We start from the raw sequence: 21586 nt of genomic DNA on the forward strand, positions 1-21586 counted from the left end.
TTAAAAAACCCGAGGTGGATGTTTCGCCTTTAAGAGTTAAGAAACTTGAAACCTTGTTTGCGCAACAATCAGTGCAGCTCACACTGCAGCCGCCAAAGTGTCTAGACTAGCACATGATGGTAGTCAGCCAATGGCTCCACCGCTCTCCTCGGGGGCCCCGTGTGTGTGTGTGTGAGTGTTTGTGTGTTCGCGCGTGTGTATGTGTGTGGGTGTGTGTGTGTGTGTTTGTGTGTGCGCGCGCGTGTGTGAGGAGAGAGAGAGAGAGCGAGAAAGAGAGAGAGGGAGCAAGAGAGAGAGAGAGAGAGAGAGAAACTGAGAAAGAAAAGCATCGGTGCTGCAGTTTGGTTTAGATCTGAGTATCTGAGTAGAGAAGCTGGAGAGCGATTCAGCCCCGGATGTTTCCTCGTGTAATTTCACTCACCTCGCACGGATACTTTGCCGGGATTGTAAAGAGAATAAAGAAGTGTTCTGTCCCATCGAGAAGACGACAAGGATCCTGACTTCCAGTGCAGTTACGTGGGATTAAATGGTCTCGAAGTACCTCATGCCCTGCGTGCCGGTGTAGAAAGTAGATTCGAGGTTGTTAAAAGTCCCAAACTGTTTCTGGCTGCAAGTTGTCGTCTCGGATTGAAAGCTATAACTCTGGATTATTACTTAATCTACCATGTTATGTTATTAGTAGGATAGTTTTGTAACTATATAAACATATTCCACAGCGATCCTGGATGCTAAGCCGTTGTTCCACTCGCTTGGTTAGGCTATTTAAAGTGCATTTATTAAATGAATGCATTTTGATCGGAATGCTGCCGTACATTTACTGCTCGGTTTTGTTGTTGTAGAAGCGACTAAAGAGTGGGCTTCTCAGTCTGATGTTGCGGTTTTGCCACCAATGCTCGTCAGTTGGCTGTGCATGCATTGCACGGCATTTCAAAGACATTAATGTTTTGCAACGACCGCAGAAGCGTCTGTAATATTCGGATATCCGTAAAAAATAAAACCATCTAATAGATTTTCAAGTTGTCGTATGTTCAGGACGAAACGCTCAGGTCTTGTGCGGCGACTCTGGAGAAGCCGTTTGATCCCAGATACCGAAGGAGAAGATGGAAATGGCCAAACTAGTGAGGGCTGTGGGGACGATCTGTTCGGAAACAACCCAGAGAAAATTCCCAAAACGGAGTTCAGACCGATGACCCCTAGCGGGTCTCTAGTAGGGGACACAGGGGGTGTTTGCAGCCGGATCCCCGCGGAGAGCTGCGGCTTGGGGGTCACATCGGACCAAGATGGGGGCGCAGGCTGCGTTCAGGAGCAGGGAAGCCCCCGCTCCGTGCAGGACAGAGAATGCAGGACAGTGACATGCTGCTTATTCAAAGACCGGGACCACGCCGAGCTCAGGGGTCCAGACACGGCTCAGGGTTACAGGGATCCCGGGTCGTGTCACTTCGTGCTAAGGGGCCTTGGGCCGCGGGATTGCGGGTCTCCTGAGGCACCGGAGGCGATGCCACGGACCGTGTTGGAGCAAGAACTGAAAGCAGCCACATACTGTCTTTTAAAAAAGCTTAAGGAAAGGTCGTTGGATACGTTACTGGAGGCAGTGGAGTCCAGAGGGGGGATGCCGAGCGACTGTGTTATGATATCCCGGACAGAGTTGAGGTTGGGCGGCCATGTGGCCCCCCCACAGCTGCTTGTATGTAAACTGTACCGCTGGTCCGACCTCCAGCACCTTGCCCAGCTCAAACCGCTCTGTGAGTGTAAGAGCTTTGGGGTCCCGGACAGTCCAACAGTGTGCTGCAACCCCTATCACTACAGCCGGCTCTGTGGGCCAGGTGAGTGCATTCTGCCGGTACACATGCACACACCTTACAGAGTACCTTTCAAGCAAAGTCACCAGGTTGTCCTTTAAGCGTTCACAATTAGGCGTCTGTGTTTCTCCAGTATTGGTTTTCTCTAAGACTTGGACAATCTTACCCTGTTTTAAAATGTGTATTTTTACTTTATTTTGACACACTTACTTCAAAACAAAGACATGAGAAAGGTTGGAGTTAAGATTAGGCTACATTATTAATGATTACAAAAGTCATCCTTATGGGAAGCTGTACAATAATAAACACTCTGAGCTGATGTAGTGAGACCAAACAACTGTCAAACAGCTGCCCCTTTTTTTTTTTTTTTCTGTTAGTTTAGTGTGAGCCCACACTGATGCAGTCTTGACTCTGTTTTGTATCATGCAAAATGGCATGGAAAATAGTATGTCATTTGAAAACATTTGTCCCTTTTTAAAAGATTTGAGTTGGAAAGTTGTGTTGGAGCAGTGTGTGCTAAACCAGAGCACCGCTCACGTTGGCCTGTGAAGTCTTGGCCAAAGATGGAGCCTGTTTGTTTGGGCTGCTGCTGTCCCTGACAAGTCTTCAAGGTTTAGGTGTTAAATGAATGTCCATTCGATGAATGATCTGAATCTGTCAGTGCCTTCAGGGTGATAAAACATGAAGGTGTTTGTGGTGGTTTTCTTGCAGGGTTATTGCCAGGTTGGCGGACCCATCAGCAGATTATTCTGTGTAAATGATTTTAAACTTGAAGGTTTGGCTCTGGTGCCATAGGTCACTTTAGTTTTGTTGTGGAGGATTGAGCTTTTTCTTTTTTTTCCTACAATCAGTTTGCTATCTAAGTCAGATCCTCCCTGACCTACACTAAAAAGATTAGGTTTTGGCAGGGGGACAGGACTGTGATTTGGCAAACCTTTAACTGTGGGTCACTCGAACCCTGCTGACCCGATGACAAGGCGTGGTATCATGTGTAAAGATGCAAGTGTCAGTATTTCTGTCTCACTGGCACAGGAGCTGGATTTTCCATAACATCCATGTTTACTAGGTCCAGCTGACAAGCCCTTCAAACGCAGAAGCCCAACAGTATCAGAATTTACAGTCCACATATGTGGTCCTGGCGTTGATTTGGCCCGTGTGTCCCATCAACTTGTTTGTCTTAATAAGAAGAGATTATAGAAGTCTCGTTTAGTGCTTAAGTTGCATTTCAGTATAACTTGATAGGTACATAAAAATCTTAAACTAAATTCTCCCTGCTGAAGTGGATATCAGTCCATGCTTTTTGAGTTTATTTCCACTTAAACTAGCAAGATGGACTGTTAGAAGTAGCAGAGGGGCACGTACCCCATATTGGGACTAAGGCCTGTAGTAGACATAGCTCACATGCGCTCATGCGTGGTCGATAGTGCTGGTATTTCTTTCATGCTATTCAAGAAGGGTTACTTTGAATCAAGACCTTTATCACTGGTTTTTTACATTGTTTCCAAACGGGGACGTAAGAAATCTGGAATGATATGATTAACATTAACAGATTATAAAGGAAAACATTTCAGCCCTTTGTAAAAAAGAATAAGCAACCAAAAATATGCAAATAAAAACAAAGTTGTGGAAATACAATTTTGAGCAGCAGTTCAGTTGACGTGTTTCTTTTTAGGATTATTTGAAAAGGAACTGCTGCTGCAGGTTTTCATATGAAGAATAAAACTGTACTTAATGTGTTGCAAAGAGCTCTAACTGAAGGAAGGAGACAAACACTTTTTCCTTTTATTTTGCCAGGCATTATACTTCTCCAATGAGATCAGTTTCAAGTTGCGCTTTAAAAGCCCTTTTGTCCTAAGGAGGTCCCCTCATGCTATTTAGGTGAAGGAGTGGTGATAATATACAGTTTGCATACTACTGGCGCCAGACTGACTAGCTGTGTATCTGAGTGACTGAGTTCAGATCCCAGCAATTACTGCCGCCACTCTTAAAGGACCCGCTGCTATTATGCTCTCTCCTTCTCCTTTTCTCTGTAGGCGAGGTCAGTGGGCTCCCAAAGTTTTCTTCCCTTTGTGCCTTTCCTTCTTGTGCAAATCATTTTCTTCCTTTTTTGTTTTTCTCTTTTTGGAGGAAATCAAGTTCTGTGAACAATGCAGCTAAAAGGCAGAGATCTTTTTGGATGTATTTTTCCTTTAACAAGAAGTTCTGTTTAGACTCTGCAGTTGGCGCAACAACAACTGCTTCAGTTAAACAGTTAATGCCTAACAGAAACAAATGTGCAGTTTTCAGATGGCTTTATTAGCTCTTTAATGAGTTTTAATGATATAATTCAGTTCTGCAGACACAAAGCCTGTGATAATTCAGGTAGTCTGGTGTACAAACTATTCAGTAGTTATTTGTTGAAGCCTTCATGTTGGCTTGTACTTTCTTGTGTTGGCTACTTGGCTTGTTTTATTTTGTAGAGCTTTACAGAAAACATTATAAAATCACAATGTTTGGTTCTCTTTGAGTAACAGTAATATGAAATACAAAATTGTTCTTCAGACTTTCCAAGATGGTTATCAACGCCACAGTAGGTCTAGTGTTTTTTCAGCTCTGTACAACAGAGGCTTTAAACTTGTTAACAAGCAGTTTATTTTCTTAAAATCACAGATATGACTCGAGGGGAAGAGTTTAGTCTTTTTTTTTTTTTTTTTTTCAGTCTTGGTAAGGTTATTGACCTGATTGTTTCGTGTTGCAGAGTCACCTCCACCTCCTTATTCGAGGCTTTCCCCTAATGAAGAACACAAGCCACTGGGTAAGTGACAAACTCACAGATGTTTAACCCTTAATCCTGCACTGTTTTCATCCTTACCTTCAGTTGTTTATCTCAAGATGAACACACATTTAGAACATCAACAATCTGATAGGTATGGTCATTCTTTTGATTCAGCTCTTTAGTTCCAGTGAATAGAGAAGTGGATCATTTTTAATTGCAGTATTTAGGCGTAGTTATTGGTTAAGTGCTAATACATTTTGAAATTAGTCCTGGATCAGCATGTGGTGTAATATCAGTAAGCCAGGCAGAGTAAGTGTGACTATGACAGCGTGTGTAAGATGTTAGTGGTGGGTTGTTTGGTCTCCACAGCCAGGTTATCCACAATGAGATGTATCCTAACACAGTGTTAATTATGTTGAATATGAAATGGCTAAATAGCTGCTTCATTTGTTGCTCATTGAAGCCATTGACTCTTAAGTTGATGATTAATGAGAGGTACGAGTAGGCCACGTCTCACACTGGACTTTAAGAGCTCATTTCTTCTTCTTTTTGTTGTTCCCCACAGATCTGTCAGACTCTACATTGTCTTACACTGAAACTGAGGCAGCCAGCTCACCAAATATCACACCAGGGGAATTCTCAGGTGGGTGTGTTTCTCCAACTGTCTGTCAGCATCCACATTGGTGGTGTGTGTGTGTGTGTGTGTGTGTGTGCGTGTGTGTGTGTGTGTGTGTGTGTGGGGGGGGGGGGGGGGGGGGGGGGGGGTAGTGTTGGATGGTGTCATTTAATAGTATTAACAAGGTAAAAAAGAACAACTGGTTATTATGGACTTGACTTTGTATATGTTTGTGAGCAGCTGTTTTTGAAGAAGAAGGACTGGTACAGTAACACATTAACTAACTTGAGCGAGCAGTGGCTATTACAATAGAACATGACCTGGGAGGAGCAGGTTTTAATGCGTCTTAGGTTTAAACATTTCATTTAGTACTCTTCTGATTATTTGGGATTTGCTCTTCTCCCTCAGTATGATTGACAATAAGAGGATTAATAGAAAAGTGTTCAGTTTTAAGACGGAAGTGTCTTCAATGCTGATGGTCTTACATAACTCTGTACGTTTGTCCATTTTTAAAATGTTATAAATCACAGGATTTAATCTCAGATGACCATTTGATGTTTTATTGACCAATTTACGCTCTGAAATGGTTAAATAAAGTCTTAACTGAGGGGGAAAAAGAGGAACTATTCTTCGCTCTGCCCTGTTGAGTGTGTCAGGGTGAATATGCAAACCTCTGAAGGTTATTAGATTTAGATGCTGCTCTTTATTCCGTCTCATTAAGGGTCATAAAAGAGAGTTGTTTTCCGAGATAAAGGTTTCATTGTGAGCGGTGCAGAGGTTCAGCGGGGCGTGTGTCGGCCTCAGAGCCAGCCTCCCCTCCTCTGTTTTTCTTTCAGAAATATTTTAGTGGGATCAAACTGTAATATAAGATCCAAGCTCGCTCAGAAATACACACAAGCACACACAGTTGTGCATATGCATGTGCACAGTCACTTGCAAATACAACTCTATCTATCCTGGCTGTAAGCGGGCTGAAGGGAGGGGCGGGCTCAAGGAAATTGAGTCGCTCGTGTGAATTGGGCCACACCAAAGGAAGTGAGTAAAAACAGTCCTGTCGTCTGATTTGAAATAAAACACTCCTTTCGCACGGCACGGAGTCAGCAATGCCTCCCTCCCCGTAGTAGCTAGCATGCACAGTGTCATGTGGACGAGGAGTCAGAGTCCTCACTTTGGGGCTGCTGCGGAACAGCATTTTCTGTTCAAGGGTCTGCCGTGGCTCGGAGGCCTGGACATTGAGCAGTTGACATGACTACCTGGCAGTGAAGTTTTCAGGCAGTGAGGGCCCCCCTGTACCCAGTACAAATGCTGTCACCACCTCAGCATGGCCCGGTGACACTCCCTGAGTCAACAAATGAGGGGCTTGTCAAAGCGTGCACCACAATTCCTCAGAGACTGTGGTGAGGAGGGAGGATCTAGACATGCTAGGCTTTGGTTTCCTCCAACTGTGTGTTGCTGCTTCACAGGCTTGGCTGGATCATTCTGCATTGGCTGTGACACACTCGACTTGGGCACAGGAAAGAGGGGGTGACCAGTCAGTGCTCTACAGTGTGGTGGTTTTCAGTGCTGTGAGCTAAACTATGTCGCCAGCCTGTCTCTGATCATGTTGCATTTGGACTGCGCGACGATTCTTTGGTTTAACATACAAAAGAGTTCATGTGAACCCCAGTCGTCATATACATCATATACCGATGAACCTGAAGGCCTCCTTATTAAGCCTTATCATTTATTCTCTAACATACTGACCTGTACTGAATATTGTTAAGTTATCGTATGTTGACTGTGTTACTGACCTGGAGATGACTTTCCCTGTGAATCCCCCCTGCAGCACTGCTGGAGAGAGTGTCTGTGTTCGTGTGTAACTGGAGTTGTATGGGACACAGAGTCCACGCCTCATGGAGGAACAAGTAAATCTCTTAAAAGCAAGTCTGGGGGGCACTGGGTGTAGTCAAACAATCAACTACAGTTTGCAGTTCAGGACTACAGAAAGTGTTCTCCTGCGTCACACAAAAGCAAAGGAAGCGATCAGAGACGTCCAGTTTGGTGGATAAACTTGATTTATCAACTAAAATTTGAATCTAAAATAAAGGAATTTAGTAAGCAGCTCCAGTTATACTTCAGATTATCTCGATTTAGAATATCGTGTTTGCATTCAAAGAGCCAAGCAAGCGGGCTGACATTTGTGTCAAACATCGTGCTGATTCTTGAAGGTGTTTTCGTGCTCTTTCTTCCAAAGCGTCTTACAGCGCACCTTTTTGTGATTATGTTTAAGTGTAATACTTAAACATTCAGTCATGGACGTTTGGACCTTTTCACAGCCTTCTTTTATTTAAGGAGAAGGACGACTCCCCCAGGCACTCTAATTACGGCCGTTTACGTCACGAGCCGGCCCAGCTTTCGAGTGTGTGCATACACAGTATACCTTAGTGCTGCATGTGTGAGGGAATGTGCCTTTGCTGGTGCTACCCTCCCAGTCTGCCCTCACACCTGTTTCCTCACTGCCTGAGCCTCGTCGTGTGGACATCACAGTGAAGCCCTTTGAAGCAGGTCTCATTGCTTCCTGTATGACTGTCTGAGGGGGTGTTTTCCCCCTACACATTGACTTTATTATGTCAGTCACATTGTCTCTGACATCAGGGGCTCTTTATGTTTGTCACTTCTTCATTATAACGCTCCTCCGGCCAGCTTTGGCTCTCACTTCAGGGAGGCATGCCAAGATGTTTTCACATTGCTGTTGAAGAATTTCAGTCATTGATGATATGGTGTTTTTCAGAGTGTGTGTAGGGATTAACATATACAAGCCCTCCCTCTGTGCTCGGTTTAAACTGTCATGGCTCCAGTCTGCCTACATTCTTCAGTCTTCAGAGGTTGTGTCCTCAATCAACCCGGAGGAATTTGTCAGCACAACACTGTGTGTACACGCTCATGTTGGTGTGAGGTGAGATCAGCGATGTGAATGGAGGGGCTCCCTCCGATTTCGCCGGGTCATGTGACTGCAGGACACGCAGAGTGACCTGAGGCACTGCCCTTTATTCGTTTTTCCTCTTTCTCCATCTTCCTGAGAGTGGAGGAAAGTTGGACAGCGGGAGCGGAAAGATTGAAAGTTATTAGATGTGGATAACAAAGAGTGCTGTTGCGCCTTAAGGAGTGTAGAGGGCATGAGCAGAGCTCTGCACACATTAATGATACAGTGCTCTCCTCTATCTGCCTGCCTTTGTCTGGAGGAAAAGCCAGCACTGTCTCTGTGGATGTCTCGTCTGCAGACAGGCACTGTGTAAGGTCCACTCTGGTATTGACTGATTTATCCAGGCAGAAAAACACAGTCAGATGGCAAATGGGAAGGGCCTCCTGTGAACCCACAACAGATTGCTTACACACATGTAATGGGACTGCAAAAACAACCCTGAATGCTTTTCTTTATTCATTTTTAAGTACATGCTTCTTCCTTAACTTAAGTCCATATGCATAGACTGACACGGCAGCGTAGGGCAAACTTAATTCTGCAGCCAATACTAATCACAGAGCAGCACTCAGCGTTCAATCGCTGCCTTCGACCGTGTCAGAGACAGTGGAAATGCATGGACTTATTAGACAGTTTGAACAAGGCATGCAATGATCCCTCTTGATTAAACTGGACTTCACTGTTACTTGTTGATCTGACTTTAAAGGCATGTGATACTAGCTATGTTATGAGCTAATAAAATAGTGAATCAGCCATATACATCTGAAGATTTCCCCCCTCTTATTTTGATATGAACTGTTTTTGTTCTGTTTCTCATAAGGTCATGTCTTTAGTTCAATGCAGTGACCGTGGTATTTTATGTATGCCTCATTTAAGTTGTGTTTTTCCTGAGTAACATTATGTAAGGGACATCATTGCATCATTTATTGACTAATAATTAGTTGATTGCTTTTAGAACCATTGGTTTTAATTGGATATTCATAATTGGGTACAACTTGTGCAGTGTGCGATGTGCAAATAAATACAGCATGTCTTCACTCTACCTCTCAGACAAAGAGGTATGTCTGATGCAGTGACAACTGCAACAGCATGTTAGCCATGCATGATCCCCCTCAGTGCGTCCCCTCAGACCCCAGAGTGATGCAGCTCGGGCTCATCTCCCCCTGCAACCTGGCACATGGCCTCAGGTTTCCACCGCAGCCCTGAGCCTTCCCAGGGCCTGGCCGCCCACACTCCCTCAGGAGCCCCAATGCTCCAGGATACGGGATGTGGAAATAATGTGACTTGAGTGCTTCCACCCTGCCTCCCGAAATCAGGTTTTGCGGATTGTTTATTTGAGGGGAAGGAGGCCTCAGACAAACATCCTGTTTTAAGAAGCTGCCTGGGTTTTGTAGCAGTGCAGGGCGGTGAATTGCCCCTTTGACAGTGGTGGGAGACTGAGGAATGTTAAAGAGAAGGCCAGCATCTCAGGGGACATGAGACATGAGGGGGCTCTGCCCGACCTGTTTGTCATGTCCAGTTTGTGTCCATCTTAAGCCGGGGTGGGGTGCTATGGGGGGGTGGGGGTACATGCATGTAGCTATACATCCTGAAGGGTCTTGTGCTCTATTCTCTCTGTAGTGCTGTGGGGCCGGTACCCACAGTCCTCGTCTCAAGTATCCGTTCCTGTCCTGGGAGGCTGGCTTCCGTTTCCTCTTACGTAACACATACACATAGAAAAAGAGCCATTGATAGGAGCGATAAGGCAATTTTTCATTTTCCCTTTCTCAGCATTGTTAGACTGTGGTGTTTCAGGAATCCACTTAAAATTTTCTCTCAGAGGTTATGACATCTCTGAACTTCAATAGAGTCCTCCAGAATCGACACAACTTTTTTTTGGCTTTTTGTGTTTGTAAGGCGACCTCATGTGTCATGTCATTCCCTGTGATATGATTGCATTGTAGTTTCACCTGATCTTTTGAATTGCATTTTTTTTTTTTTTTTTTTTACTAAATTTCCTAAAGAGTTGATTCTCGGTCGGAACTGGCAACACAGGCCCTAGACGTGGTGAGGTAATGTGACCTCTACGCGCAGAGTGAAAGCCATGCTAATCTAAAGCAGCCCTTGGAGAGGCCATAAAAACCTTTTCATGTCAACAGAAACTCACCTGCTGATGTTAGTATTTATCTGTGTCCGCTTGGCAAGCCAGTGTGGTGCCAGTGCTGCTTGGTGTTTGAGTAACATTTGAAGGGCTCGCAGATAAAGATAAATCTAAAGCCTCGTGCGCCACTTTGAGTCTTAAGCTCACAGTGCCGTGCTTGTCATTTGAATTTACAGGGCATACTGTGCTGGGCCAGCATAAGGTGGACTGTGTTTCATTTTAGGTCTCACCGCACAGACAGAAAGTGCAGTCTGTAGAAATAACAGGAGGTGTGCCCAGTCTATAATTTTTGCCCCATATTCTACCTTAGCAAACAAAGTAAGTGAGCTAATCTCGTCGTGTGCTCAGGGAGGGCCGCCGTTACCATATTCTCTTCCTTCACACCGCAGTGCTGCACCAATAGCTCCATTCATTCAGCTCAGGGCAGAGGGTTAGAGCAACAAATAAAGAGCGTGCAATGCCATTAAAAATTTAAGGAATGTCCAACTGTTAGTTTAGTGTTTTAGTGAGCCTCCTCTCAAGGCTGAGAGGGGGAACAATACTCCATTTGAGCTGGCCACTGTAAATGTGCTAGCCTTGCAATGCCTGGCAAGCATTAGGGGAGGTGGTGCCAGTTGTGGATGCTGTTTTTATTTTCTGACCATTTTACCCACAATTATAAATCCAGACACCAGCCACAGCTATGATTTAGCCCTGTGGTCTGATTGCTGGCGAAAATAGATTTAAGATTTTTTTTTTTTTCCCCCCTTCCTCCCCAGAGGAGCATTGACAGTTGTGCCTGAACCTATGGCTGTCAGTATTTTTAAAACTCAGAATAGCCAGCGCATTCTTTGAGCCTCCAGAATGCTGTGTGTGGATTAACTGTTGGGGCCCATGTCATTGGACATCTCTACACAAGCCTTTTACTGCCTGAGGGAACGGATAGGAGTCTGTTGTTGACGTTTAAGAGTAAACTCCCGACGTATCAAAGTCTTCTTAATTGTTGTCTTCTGTGCGTGTCTAGATTAGGGGACTGGGACTCCATTTTTTTTTTTTATCTTTCTCTTCCCTTATCTTGTACTTGATCTACCGGAGCGGCATCTTCATTCCTCTACCTTGTCGGAACATGGGGCCGATCACGATAGACATATATAAGACAGATGTTTCGAGCCTTTGATCTTCTTCCTGAAACTTGCTTGTTTTTTTTTTTTAATTTTGAGTGGTATAGTTGAGCAAAACGCTCCAGATAAGATCTCCTTTTCACTGGCTCAGCTCACTCTTCTGTTTAGGGTATATTCATTCCTGAGCATGTTAAAGTAGGCCGATGTATGTCTTCTACATTTATGTTTCTTCACAACGTCTCACCTGACGTTAAGGCAAACTGTTCTCTGGGATCACGCTTTATCAAGTAGTAGTTAGAACAAGTCATGAACATGCTTATTTTCATTGAAAGTGTTCCCCTGGGACCGTTACATTCCCTTTTGTGATATGTGTTTGACTTGTCTTTTTTATCTGTGTGCGTTTCTGAAGTCTTGGCCGTGTGGCTCGCTAACATGCAGTCAGGCTGTCGCATTTCAGGGTACGGTTTAGATTAGAGGTCTGGCTGTAGCTTCCCCCTCTTCCCCTCTCTGTGACTGCCAGCACATAATTTACTTAATGAAATCCTGCCATTCCCTTTAGCTTTGAGATTTTTTGCAGATGTTGACAGGGGAAGGACTTTGTGAATTATTGGAAATGTTCACTCCTGCATTTTTAATGAATGTCTTGCTTGTTGTGAACGGGCTAACTTGTCAGGGATGTGTGTGTGTGTGTGTGTGTGTGTTGGGGGGGGGGGGGGGGGGAGTTGTCTTTGTTTGGGGAGCTGGTGTCTGGATGCCCGCGGTGGAGCAGTGTGGGTTACAGCCCAGCAAGTGTTGTGATTGAAACAGAAACTCGGGTGCCACATTATCCTGACAGAACGCATTCTCCTCACAGACTCTGATCCACTGGGCTGATCAATAGGAAACCATTGTTAGAACATCAACTGTGTCCATCACAGCCAGCCCACCTCCCAGCCCGCTGGAAACCAAATACCTACCTTTCGCCTTAAATCAGTCAGACTAATATAACGTGCAATAATAGAGTTCCATGTTATTGTTCATGTGGAGCCAATCTTTCAAAATAGTTTGAGCATGTTGGCCAGCTAAAGTTGGTTTACTAACTCTGTGTTGGGTTTTGCTTTTCGACAAACTGCAGCAAAACGCCTAAACCGCAGTACAAACGGGAGACAGTGTTTAGCATATAAAGTGTGCTTCCTCTCTCATGTGATGTTTAATTTGTGATTAGGAGATTTTTCTCACCAAAACGAGACTCTTAAAGGACAAGAACAAAGCAGCCTTCTCGCATGCACCCCCCCCCCCCCCACCTCCCACAGTCCTAACCAGAGTAGGAAGTTAGGAGGCACAGCGAGGGGAGGAGGGGGGAGTTCAGGAATGTGCAGGGTCTCCTCTACTCAAACGTTCCAGCCTTCTTGGCTTGTACCTCCCTCACACACACACACACACACACACACACACACACACGTACTTGCTCACAAACAGACGCACTCACACACAAACAGATAGGTTATATGAGGAGGTGAAAGGGCACAGCCACCCAGCAGGATGTTCGCTGAGTGTTTTGCTATATGGTGTTCTCTCAGACCTTGCTGCTCTTTAAGGCTGCCTCGAGATATGACATTTACTAACATACCCCACAGTTTGGACAGAGCTTTTTTTTTTTTTTTTACGCGCCCTGAAGGACTCTCGTAGGCCCTCACTTGCATCACAACCATTACTTGTGCTCTACGTCTCTGACACATTGCAGAGCCTTGGAGGAAACTTTGAGGAAATGAGCAGCACATTCTCTTCCCCTGAAGAAAACCCGAGGAGAAAAAAAAAAAGCCTTCTCCCTCAAACCGGCGGCCTCTTACTCGCGCGCCCAGACGGCTCCTCCATATTAGCCTACTTTGCTTCCTGTTCTTTTTTACACCCTTTCTTGTTTATTGATTTCATTTATGGATTCTGTTAGTTATCTACTATCAAGGCTTCAGCACTTTTCCTCCCTCATGGGGTCGCCCCGAAACAAAACGAAGGGAAAGTGGAGAGGAAGTTGACGACAGTGTAAAGCATTCCCAATGTGACCAGCCAGGCTTGGCGACTGGGTTTCAGTTTCTCTGACTCCCGCATCATTTTTCCGAGCACATATCTCCCTCCCTCTCTTTTCTATCTGTCTTTCTCTATCTCTCTTTCTGCAGGGAAAGGCCAGACCTCAGAGGGAAAAAAAATCCATAGATATATAAGGGCAGCTCCAGTTAGCATGTCGGCCTGATAGTGCCGACTTTGATGGCAGTGATAGCCCAGACGCCAGCCTAAATGTGGCCTGCTCAGAGGTTATAGTCCGTCAGTATAGGAACCATTGTCTACAGAATTAAAGTCATACCAGGCTCTGAACAGGAGGGGGAGGCTTTAACTGCACTTCCACTGTGTTGTTTCTAGCTGTGAAAGAAAGTTTCATCCAACAAATTGGAGTACAGGAGCCCACAAAAAATTCTTTGCCCTTCATTTTTTTCACACATTTAACCATAAAGTACACATACAAAAGACACACTCATACCCCAACTCCACCACCAGCCCAGCAGCCTATCAGTTCATTGGTACAGTCTAATAGCTGGAGGGGAATCTAATCCTTGGCACAGGATGAGAGAGTGCTGCTCCCCCTCCTCTCCTTGCTCCTCTCCTGCTCCCTTCGACTGTACGGCTTAAAGGGACTGGCAAGAGTGTTTTTCCCCCCCTCTCCTTTTTTTTTTCTTTTCTTTTTCCTCCTCAGCAAAGTTTTGAAGGAATGAGTTCAGCTCTGCTCCGCTCTCTGGATTAGTAGAGATGAAGTATAATGGAGGTGGCCCCGGAGCTTGGTGGGGAGATGTTAGCACAGAGAGGAAGCTGTTGTTTGTCTGCCTGTCCCTGACACTCGGCCTCCCATTCATCTCACTCCAAGGCTGCGGAGCCGTGTTTACCCCAGGGCAGCGCTTTTCTGCTTCTCCTTCCCCTTCTCTTTTTCTTTCTGTCTTTAAAGGCATTACTGGATGATCATCAAGGATTGCCATTGAAACTTTCAAGCCCCCATTTTTGTATACTTAGTTGTAATCATCCAGATTGCCCTCTAGTGCAAGGAACTCATAGCTCATCCATATGTAAATCTGTGAATAGGGCTAAGTCATGAGCTATGTTAACATCTTCAATCTGATCAACATCATTCTGATTGAGGATTCCAACTTCACTGTTTACATGGATGCTAAATGTAGTGATCCCGTTACGATGTGCGTGTCAATGCGTCAAACATTTAGTCAGAATAAAATCATTTTGACAAGCTCAGAGCTCTGCTACCTGGTATAGTCTGACCAAAACTGCTGCAGAATAAGCTGTGCCTTTCTGTTAACACACATCTAAAAAGAAATGATCTCTTCACTTTTGAGAACTTTTGATCTCTGTCTTTGGTTACGACAGCTTTGTGTTTCTGTCAATGGGCATGTGTCGATAAAGTTTTTCTCTGGAGTGGGATAACTTTCAAGCAGAACGCTAGCCCTGCTATGTGTGTGTTTCCAATTTAATTTCTTTATTGCGATTATTTGTGTCCATGAAAACATGTAACACTTTTGTGTTAATGGTATGTTGGTCTCATAAAAGAAGAAAAACACGATTGGTATTCGCTATTATGTTTCCTCTGAATTTTGCTTTTTCCTTTTTGATCTTCGGGGGTGTAATGAAACTATGCTTATCTGTTTTAGACTTTATTTTGGTAAAAAAACAGAGGTACTTATATATTGTACTTCAGTGTTCTGATTCATGTATGTTTCTACTTCCTACAATTCAGATGCACTGATATCTTTACCCCTAAAGCGTACTTTAAAAAACGAATTAGCTCAAACTCCTTAATAAATACTTTCATTACTAGCCCATCTTTACTGAAGTGCCGTTCTCAATGCTCTTTCTTTTTCCTGCAGACTGATGCTTTTGGTTGAATAATATTTCTTGTAGCAGATATTTGAACCCTTTTCACTGGCACTTTCCTGTCCCATGTTTGCTTTGTGACTTACAGCGAAATCATCTGTTTGTTGTCAGATCTGATGTCCTGCTTTGATACTCTCAAATCCTCCAATCAGACAGGCCACGGGGAAAGAGAAATGTCAACATTTTCACAGTTTCCATGGAGCTCACGCCTTGTTATTGAGGTCGAGCTCTGCACACTAAATGCTTTGCGTTTCTGAAAAAACTGAAATGAACTCTGTTTACTGTCGAACTGTAGTTAGATTAAGAGTCCAGGGTCTCTGGACAAAACTTAGACATGTAACTGTTGCAGTGTTGTAAGCTAACTTATTTCCTGACGCTTAATTAAAAACCAAACACAGATTGAATGTATTATTTTGCTATTATATGTTGGCCATGGGAATGAATTCACCTCTTTTTCAGAATGGGACTTTGGGTCTTGTTATGTAGGACATTAGAGATTAAAGTCTACATGTTAAGATTGCCGCCCCCGGCTGATGGAACAGGATGTGCAGCAGCAGCCATTTTGTGGCCGCGTCCAATGACTCTGAGACTGACACTAAGAGGAGAGGCTTTTGAGAATAAAATAACAATAATAACATGCGCTACTATTCTAATGGGTAAACTGAGCTGTTAAAAGGTGGCAGGGTTAAATGGATGCAGAGCCCCAGTAATTGCTCCCAGCCCGTCGTGGCTCCGCCCTCAAACAGACCCTCTAAAGGCACAACATGGAGTCAAGATGACGCGGGTGTCTGAGGTGTGGTCAGAGGCTAGGAAGACACACGGCCTCACTTCACCGCCTCAGGTCTGACTTTTAAGAATTGGGCTGAGCCGTGGGTCTGCCATGTACAGTATAGACTGACATTGAACCTGGCTTCATACTCTCTTACAAATCAGAGAAGTAGATTAAAAATAGTTTCCTCAGCACCTACTCTGAAAATGGAGGCCCTAGTTGCCATGGCGATGTTGTCTAAACACAGTATGCCGACTGGTGAGAATTTGACTCTGTTAAAGAGATCCTAATGATGAGTCCGTCTGTAAGAGCCCTCACCTCGGCTCCCCCACCTAGCCAAAACACACACGTTCAGGACAAAAACACAAACACACTGGCTGATTCCCCCCCCCCCACCCCCGGCACCCCCACCCTCCCAAAGCAGATACATGTGCGCACAGGCACACGTAGACGCCGAACACAACAGAGCAACAGGAAAAGGCCTGGCTCATGGTGTGCTCATTGTCTTCCTTCAGACTCAGGCTAAGCATCTGATACATGTCTAACCTTTGTCCTGCTCATTCCTCTTCCTGGTCCTCGCAGTCTTGCTGCCTTCTACCTTCGTTCGACGCTACGTGTGAAGACCAGACACTATAGACCAAATTGTTTTTTGCTTTATTCTCCCCATCCAAAAAGGAGGAGACGGTAGCCATTTGGTCCTTTTGTGTGCGCACAGTTTCAAAGTGAGTTTACCCTGATGTGTGGGCTCCATTTGATTTGAGACAATAGAGGGCCATAAACAAGTTGGGGCTGAGTTCTTTGTGTGTCTGAGCCGCGCTGAAGTAAAATCTGAGCTCAGAGTGGAGGAGCTGGAGTGTGGAATTCACTAATGGCACATGCATGTTGGGGCCCCTGAAGAGAGGGGGTCATTTCAGCCATCAGTGTGTGCGCAAACACACAGAGAGCCTGTCTGCAGCTTCCCCCTCCCCCGCATATCCCCACTCACTCTTTCCCATCCCCTCCACAACCAGCAGGCGTTTTGTCTCTGCAAGTCTGCTGATCGTTTTTGCTAATCTTTGTATAAACTTTACTAGTGTGGGTCACTCAGCAGAAAGGTTTAGTTGGGTGGGAGGTGAGTGAGGCATTTTGTTGCTGTGTGGAACCGTGATGCTCCACCTTAAAGGCGTTTGTTAATGGGGCGGGCGGTCATTAAGCCCTGTGAGCAGAGAGACTGAAAGGAATGGGGCCACAGGCCCAGGCTTTAAATCCTCTGTGCCAATAGACTCTCTGAAGCAAAATAATGGCATCACTCTGTGTGTGAGTTAATGGGAGCTGATAGCATGAAGGCTGGGGGGTCAGCGGGTCACGGGCTTGTGCTAAGTTGTCAGGGAGCTGAATGCCGTCCCTGGGCCCGCAGCAGGGGGAAGAGCTGGGTGGAGGGGGAGGGGGACCCCCTGCCTGGCCCTCTCCCGTCACCCCCACTCTTGTGGAATGTGAGGAAGACGAGGAATTAGGGGAAAGAGGTTCCCTGATTCTGCAGAAGTAGAGGGTGAAGATTGGGATATGAGATCATGGGACCCTTTGCTTCCCCACTCTCCTCCATACCACTGATTTTTCTGAGCAATAGAAACACAAGACCGCTTTGCACAGCGTGGACTGAAGCAGCCTCTGGAAGAGGTTGACAGTGTTGTGTGTCTTTTCCATGTGTTGAAGATGGAAGTCTACCTCGGGAGCAGTAACTCATGTTGGAGTGCTGAGGCCTGTCACTGCAAAGAGTTCACAGGCTGCAGCCATGAAAACCGAATTAACAAGCTAATTTACTGGGCAGAGACGTTTGGGAACAGGATGCCAACGTGGTTCCACTGTAACAAAAAAGAAAAGAAAACTGCTTTTGTTTTTAACTTGTGTTTCCCAAAATGTGCACAGGCGAGGGCAACGAGAGGCTGAAAGTAAAATTTGAATGTAACCCAAACACACTATTGCTATGTTTTGTTATTTTTTTCACTGGAAACACATGATGTAATCATTAATTAAACTTAGCAAACATGATCTGTTTTGAAAGTGCATGTGTGAGCAGCTTCAGTGCTGGGTGGTCAGTGTTTAATCATTACAGTGCCCTCTTGAGGCAGAGGAGGACACCACAGTTTTTCAGACAAACCTTTCTACAGTCTTTACCATCTTGGATATGTATAGTGTGTGTGTGTGTGTGTGTGTGTGTGTGTTGGGTGGATGCCGTGGTATTTATACAAGGCTTAGATTTAAATACAGTGCCTCCTTTAGTATTTATAGTATGGCCATCTGCTGTGAAAACAATAAAAACAGATAGTTAATCCCTTAAAACGTCCTTTTTACTAGGCCTGTTTGCCTTTGTTTATGTTGTGTTTAATGACTGTCATTCTGTCTTCTGTCCCCTCTAGATGCCAGTATGTCACCTGATGTCCCTAAGCAGAGCCACTGGTGTAACGTGGCATACTGGGAGCACCGTACACGTGTGGGACGCCTCTACACAGTGTACGAGCACTCTGTCAGTATCTTCTATGATCTACCTCAGGGCACAGGCTTCTGCCTGGGCCAGCTCAACCTGGAGCATCGCAGCAGCACCGTTCAGCGCACGCGAGGCAAAATCGGCTACGGCATCCTCCTGAGCAAAGAGTCCGACGGCGTTTGGGCGTATAACCGCAGCGAGCACCCCATTTTTGTGAACTCCCCTACCCTGGACGTGCCTAACAGCAGAACTCTGGTGGTGCGAAAGGTGATGCCAGGGTTCTCCATTAAGGTGTTTGACTATGACCGATCATGCCTCCTGAGGCACACCACAGACACTGACCTCCTGGACGGACCTTACGACCCCAACAGTGTGCGAATCAGCTTTGCTAAGGGCTGGGGTCCCTGTTACTCCAGACAGTTCATCACCTCCTGCCCTTGCTGGCTGGAGATCCTCCTCAACAACCACAGATAACACAAACGGACCCACAAACTATCCCAAATATCATCTACCTAGATTTAATATAAAGTTTTATATATTATATGAAATATATATTATACTTGTAAATACGGAGTCATTTTTACAATGTAATTATTTATGTATTGTGCAATGTGTGTATGGACAAGAGGAAAAAAACGGAAAATGCACTTTGGCTTATATATATTATATATATAAATATATATAAAGATAAAGAATCTTTCAATACCAACTTGAGAAATTATAAAGCAAAATTAGGATGAGTCTGGATTTGGTGTATAGTTTTCATATACTATTAATATCCAGACAAAAAGCTAACACCATTCACACATTGATAATAAAGTATTCGCATATTAATTCTCCCTGTTTGGTCTGCATCATTAGCTCTTTGTTTACAAGTCATCTTGATTGTTTCATTGATTTTCCTCAGGATATCCATGAACTTAACCCTCCATGACATTACTTGTTTAAAACAGGAACCATTACATAGCCTGGTACAGCACCGTGTTTTATAACCTTGTATCAGAGCTTCATTTACAGAGCAAACTGTTCTGTGGCATTGTAGACTTTAGGATCCACATGTCCTTGAGGTCCTAAGGAGCCTCAGTAATGAGGGTTGAGACGAGGACTGTGCAGAAGGAAACGGCGAAACAACCGAGCTAATCCTTCTAAAGGTGTCTCTACTTCCGCACATTCGTGTCGGCCCATCCGCACAGGTCTCAGGTCTCCACCGCCGGCATGTTTCACAATGGATGTTGTCATAACTGACTGGGGATGCGGCACATTGAAACCGCTACAGTGATACAGGAATGTATGCAGAGAAACCAAGAGATTTTACAAGCCTGCTGGAATCTTAAAAAACTGCAGCCAAGGTGGATGTGGTTATGCTGGCTTCCTTCATAATTGCTGGTGTTGGGTTGTCAGATTGGCGGTGGTGGTAGCGAGAGGGAGGGGAGGGGGGGGAGGGATGCAGAGGTCTGTGCCAACATTCAGCAATGGGGGCATTCACTAACACTCTGATTCTTGTTTAATGAGAGTGGAACTGAGCATTTATAAGGACACACGTTTTTTAAAAGTGGGCTCTTGTGAGACATCAAAGGTGTTGGATGTTTGAACTTCAGAATGACATCCTTTGAGTGGAGACACACTGAAGAAGAGGAGTTTTTTTTTTTTTTATGATAGGTTGTCATCTTTTTTTTTGTTGTTGTTGAAAATACTACTTTCCTGCTGCTGCTGTTGCTGAGTTCAGCGTCTCTGTCCTTCTCCTCCTCCATAAAGGCTCAGACAGCCTCCTCCAGGCCTGCTGTCTGGCTGGAGCCAAGACTGTGTAGAGTTCAAACAGCAGAGAGGAGTGGCTCCACTCTGCCTCTGTCTCTGCCTTTGCTCTCTTCCCTGCAACTGGGGGCCATTATCCTGCTCCTTTGTGTCTCTGTTATGGGAAAAGGGCCCGCAACACCACTGGAGAGGAACTGGCAGACAATTATATGGGGTGGCGAGGTAGCTAAGACACATAGTGGGCAGATTACACAAGCCGCCACAGAGGGTATTAGAGGGGGCCTAATTAGACCGGGCTGGGGAGAGGCCAAAGCGACATTATACATCTACTGTTAGCTGCATCTCTGCTCGGGAGCTGGAATAGTTGTGGCAGGAGGACTTCATCTCTGGGTAAGATGAGGGAGGGAAAAAGGGAAGAAAAAAAAGCCATGTAAGCAACTCTTTGTGCTCCACGAGCCCCAGGAATGGTATTGATTAGCTGGCTGCAGCACTCCCATCATTTTCTGGAGGTAGTCTGTGTCGCTCTCTGCCCCAAAAACCCAGCCCGCCATTTTGTCACACTGTTTGTGACGCACTGGGCTGTAGTCGCAGCGCTGCATTCATCAAGATCTACATCGAAGACAAAACTAACACAGAAGCTACTTTTTTTTTTTTTTTTTTTTTTTTACAACACAAACACTAAGCACTCTGGACAAAAAAGATAGAAAAGTAACATTTCCATGCATCTGAAGTTGTGTTCCTGTGCATATAGGGTCTCCCTCTGCGCTTATGTGCGGATGACTGCTTTTTAAAGCTCTTGAGTTTTCAGACCATGTTATTATGGCTTCTGTCCTGCCAAAGGCTCAGTGCATTCCTTAGACTGTAGATTCTTGCCTGTAAGCCTCTCCTAAGGGTTGCTTCTCCATGTTCACGGTCTGCTACAAAGGCTTGAGCTATCTTTGATAATTACAATCAAGCCACTTGACTGATTTAAACTCAGGTCTTAACAAAGGTTAGCACACCTGCTCTGATCAAATCAACCCGTCGCTAAGGTGAGAAGGTTTGAAATATGAAGACGTCAACTTAAGTAGATTTCAGACACAAAGTCAGCACTGAAGACTTTGTAGGTCATTCGAGCCAAAAAAAGGACCCAATACCTGATGACCTTGTCCTGCACATCTGGCCCCTTTAAAAAAACACGGTGAGGTAATAGCACCTTTTGAAAGAAGGGAGATTACGCAGAGCGCCTTAAACACTTCCTGCTCCTGCTCCCTCTCTCTTCTGAACGCTAGCCCGTGGAAGTCTTCTCACCTTGGCTGAGGGTGTTAATTACGGCTTCACGCAGCT

The 21586-nt window shown here is 45.0% G+C and overlaps 2 protein-coding genes across 2 annotated transcripts in view; both read left to right on the forward strand.

Annotated features, from left to right (window-relative positions):
* skor1b (SKI family transcriptional corepressor 1b) overlaps nt 1-21586 on the forward strand; it is a 136258-nt gene that overhangs the window by 6460 nt on the left and 108212 nt on the right. The window lies entirely within an intron of this gene.
* On the forward strand, nt 289-19342 carry smad6b (SMAD family member 6b). Its single transcript, XM_061035470.1, has 4 exons — nt 289-1823; nt 4537-4593; nt 5120-5197; nt 18441-19342. Exons 1-4 carry the CDS (start codon nt 1025-1027, stop codon nt 18980-18982), a joined length of 1476 nt encoding a protein of 491 aa, XP_060891453.1. The 5' UTR covers nt 289-1024; the 3' UTR covers nt 18983-19342.

The sequence above is a fragment of the Labrus mixtus genome, chromosome 4, assembly GCF_963584025.1.
Source record: "Labrus mixtus chromosome 4, fLabMix1.1, whole genome shotgun sequence".
Taxonomy (NCBI): domain Eukaryota; kingdom Metazoa; phylum Chordata; class Actinopteri; order Labriformes; family Labridae; genus Labrus; species Labrus mixtus.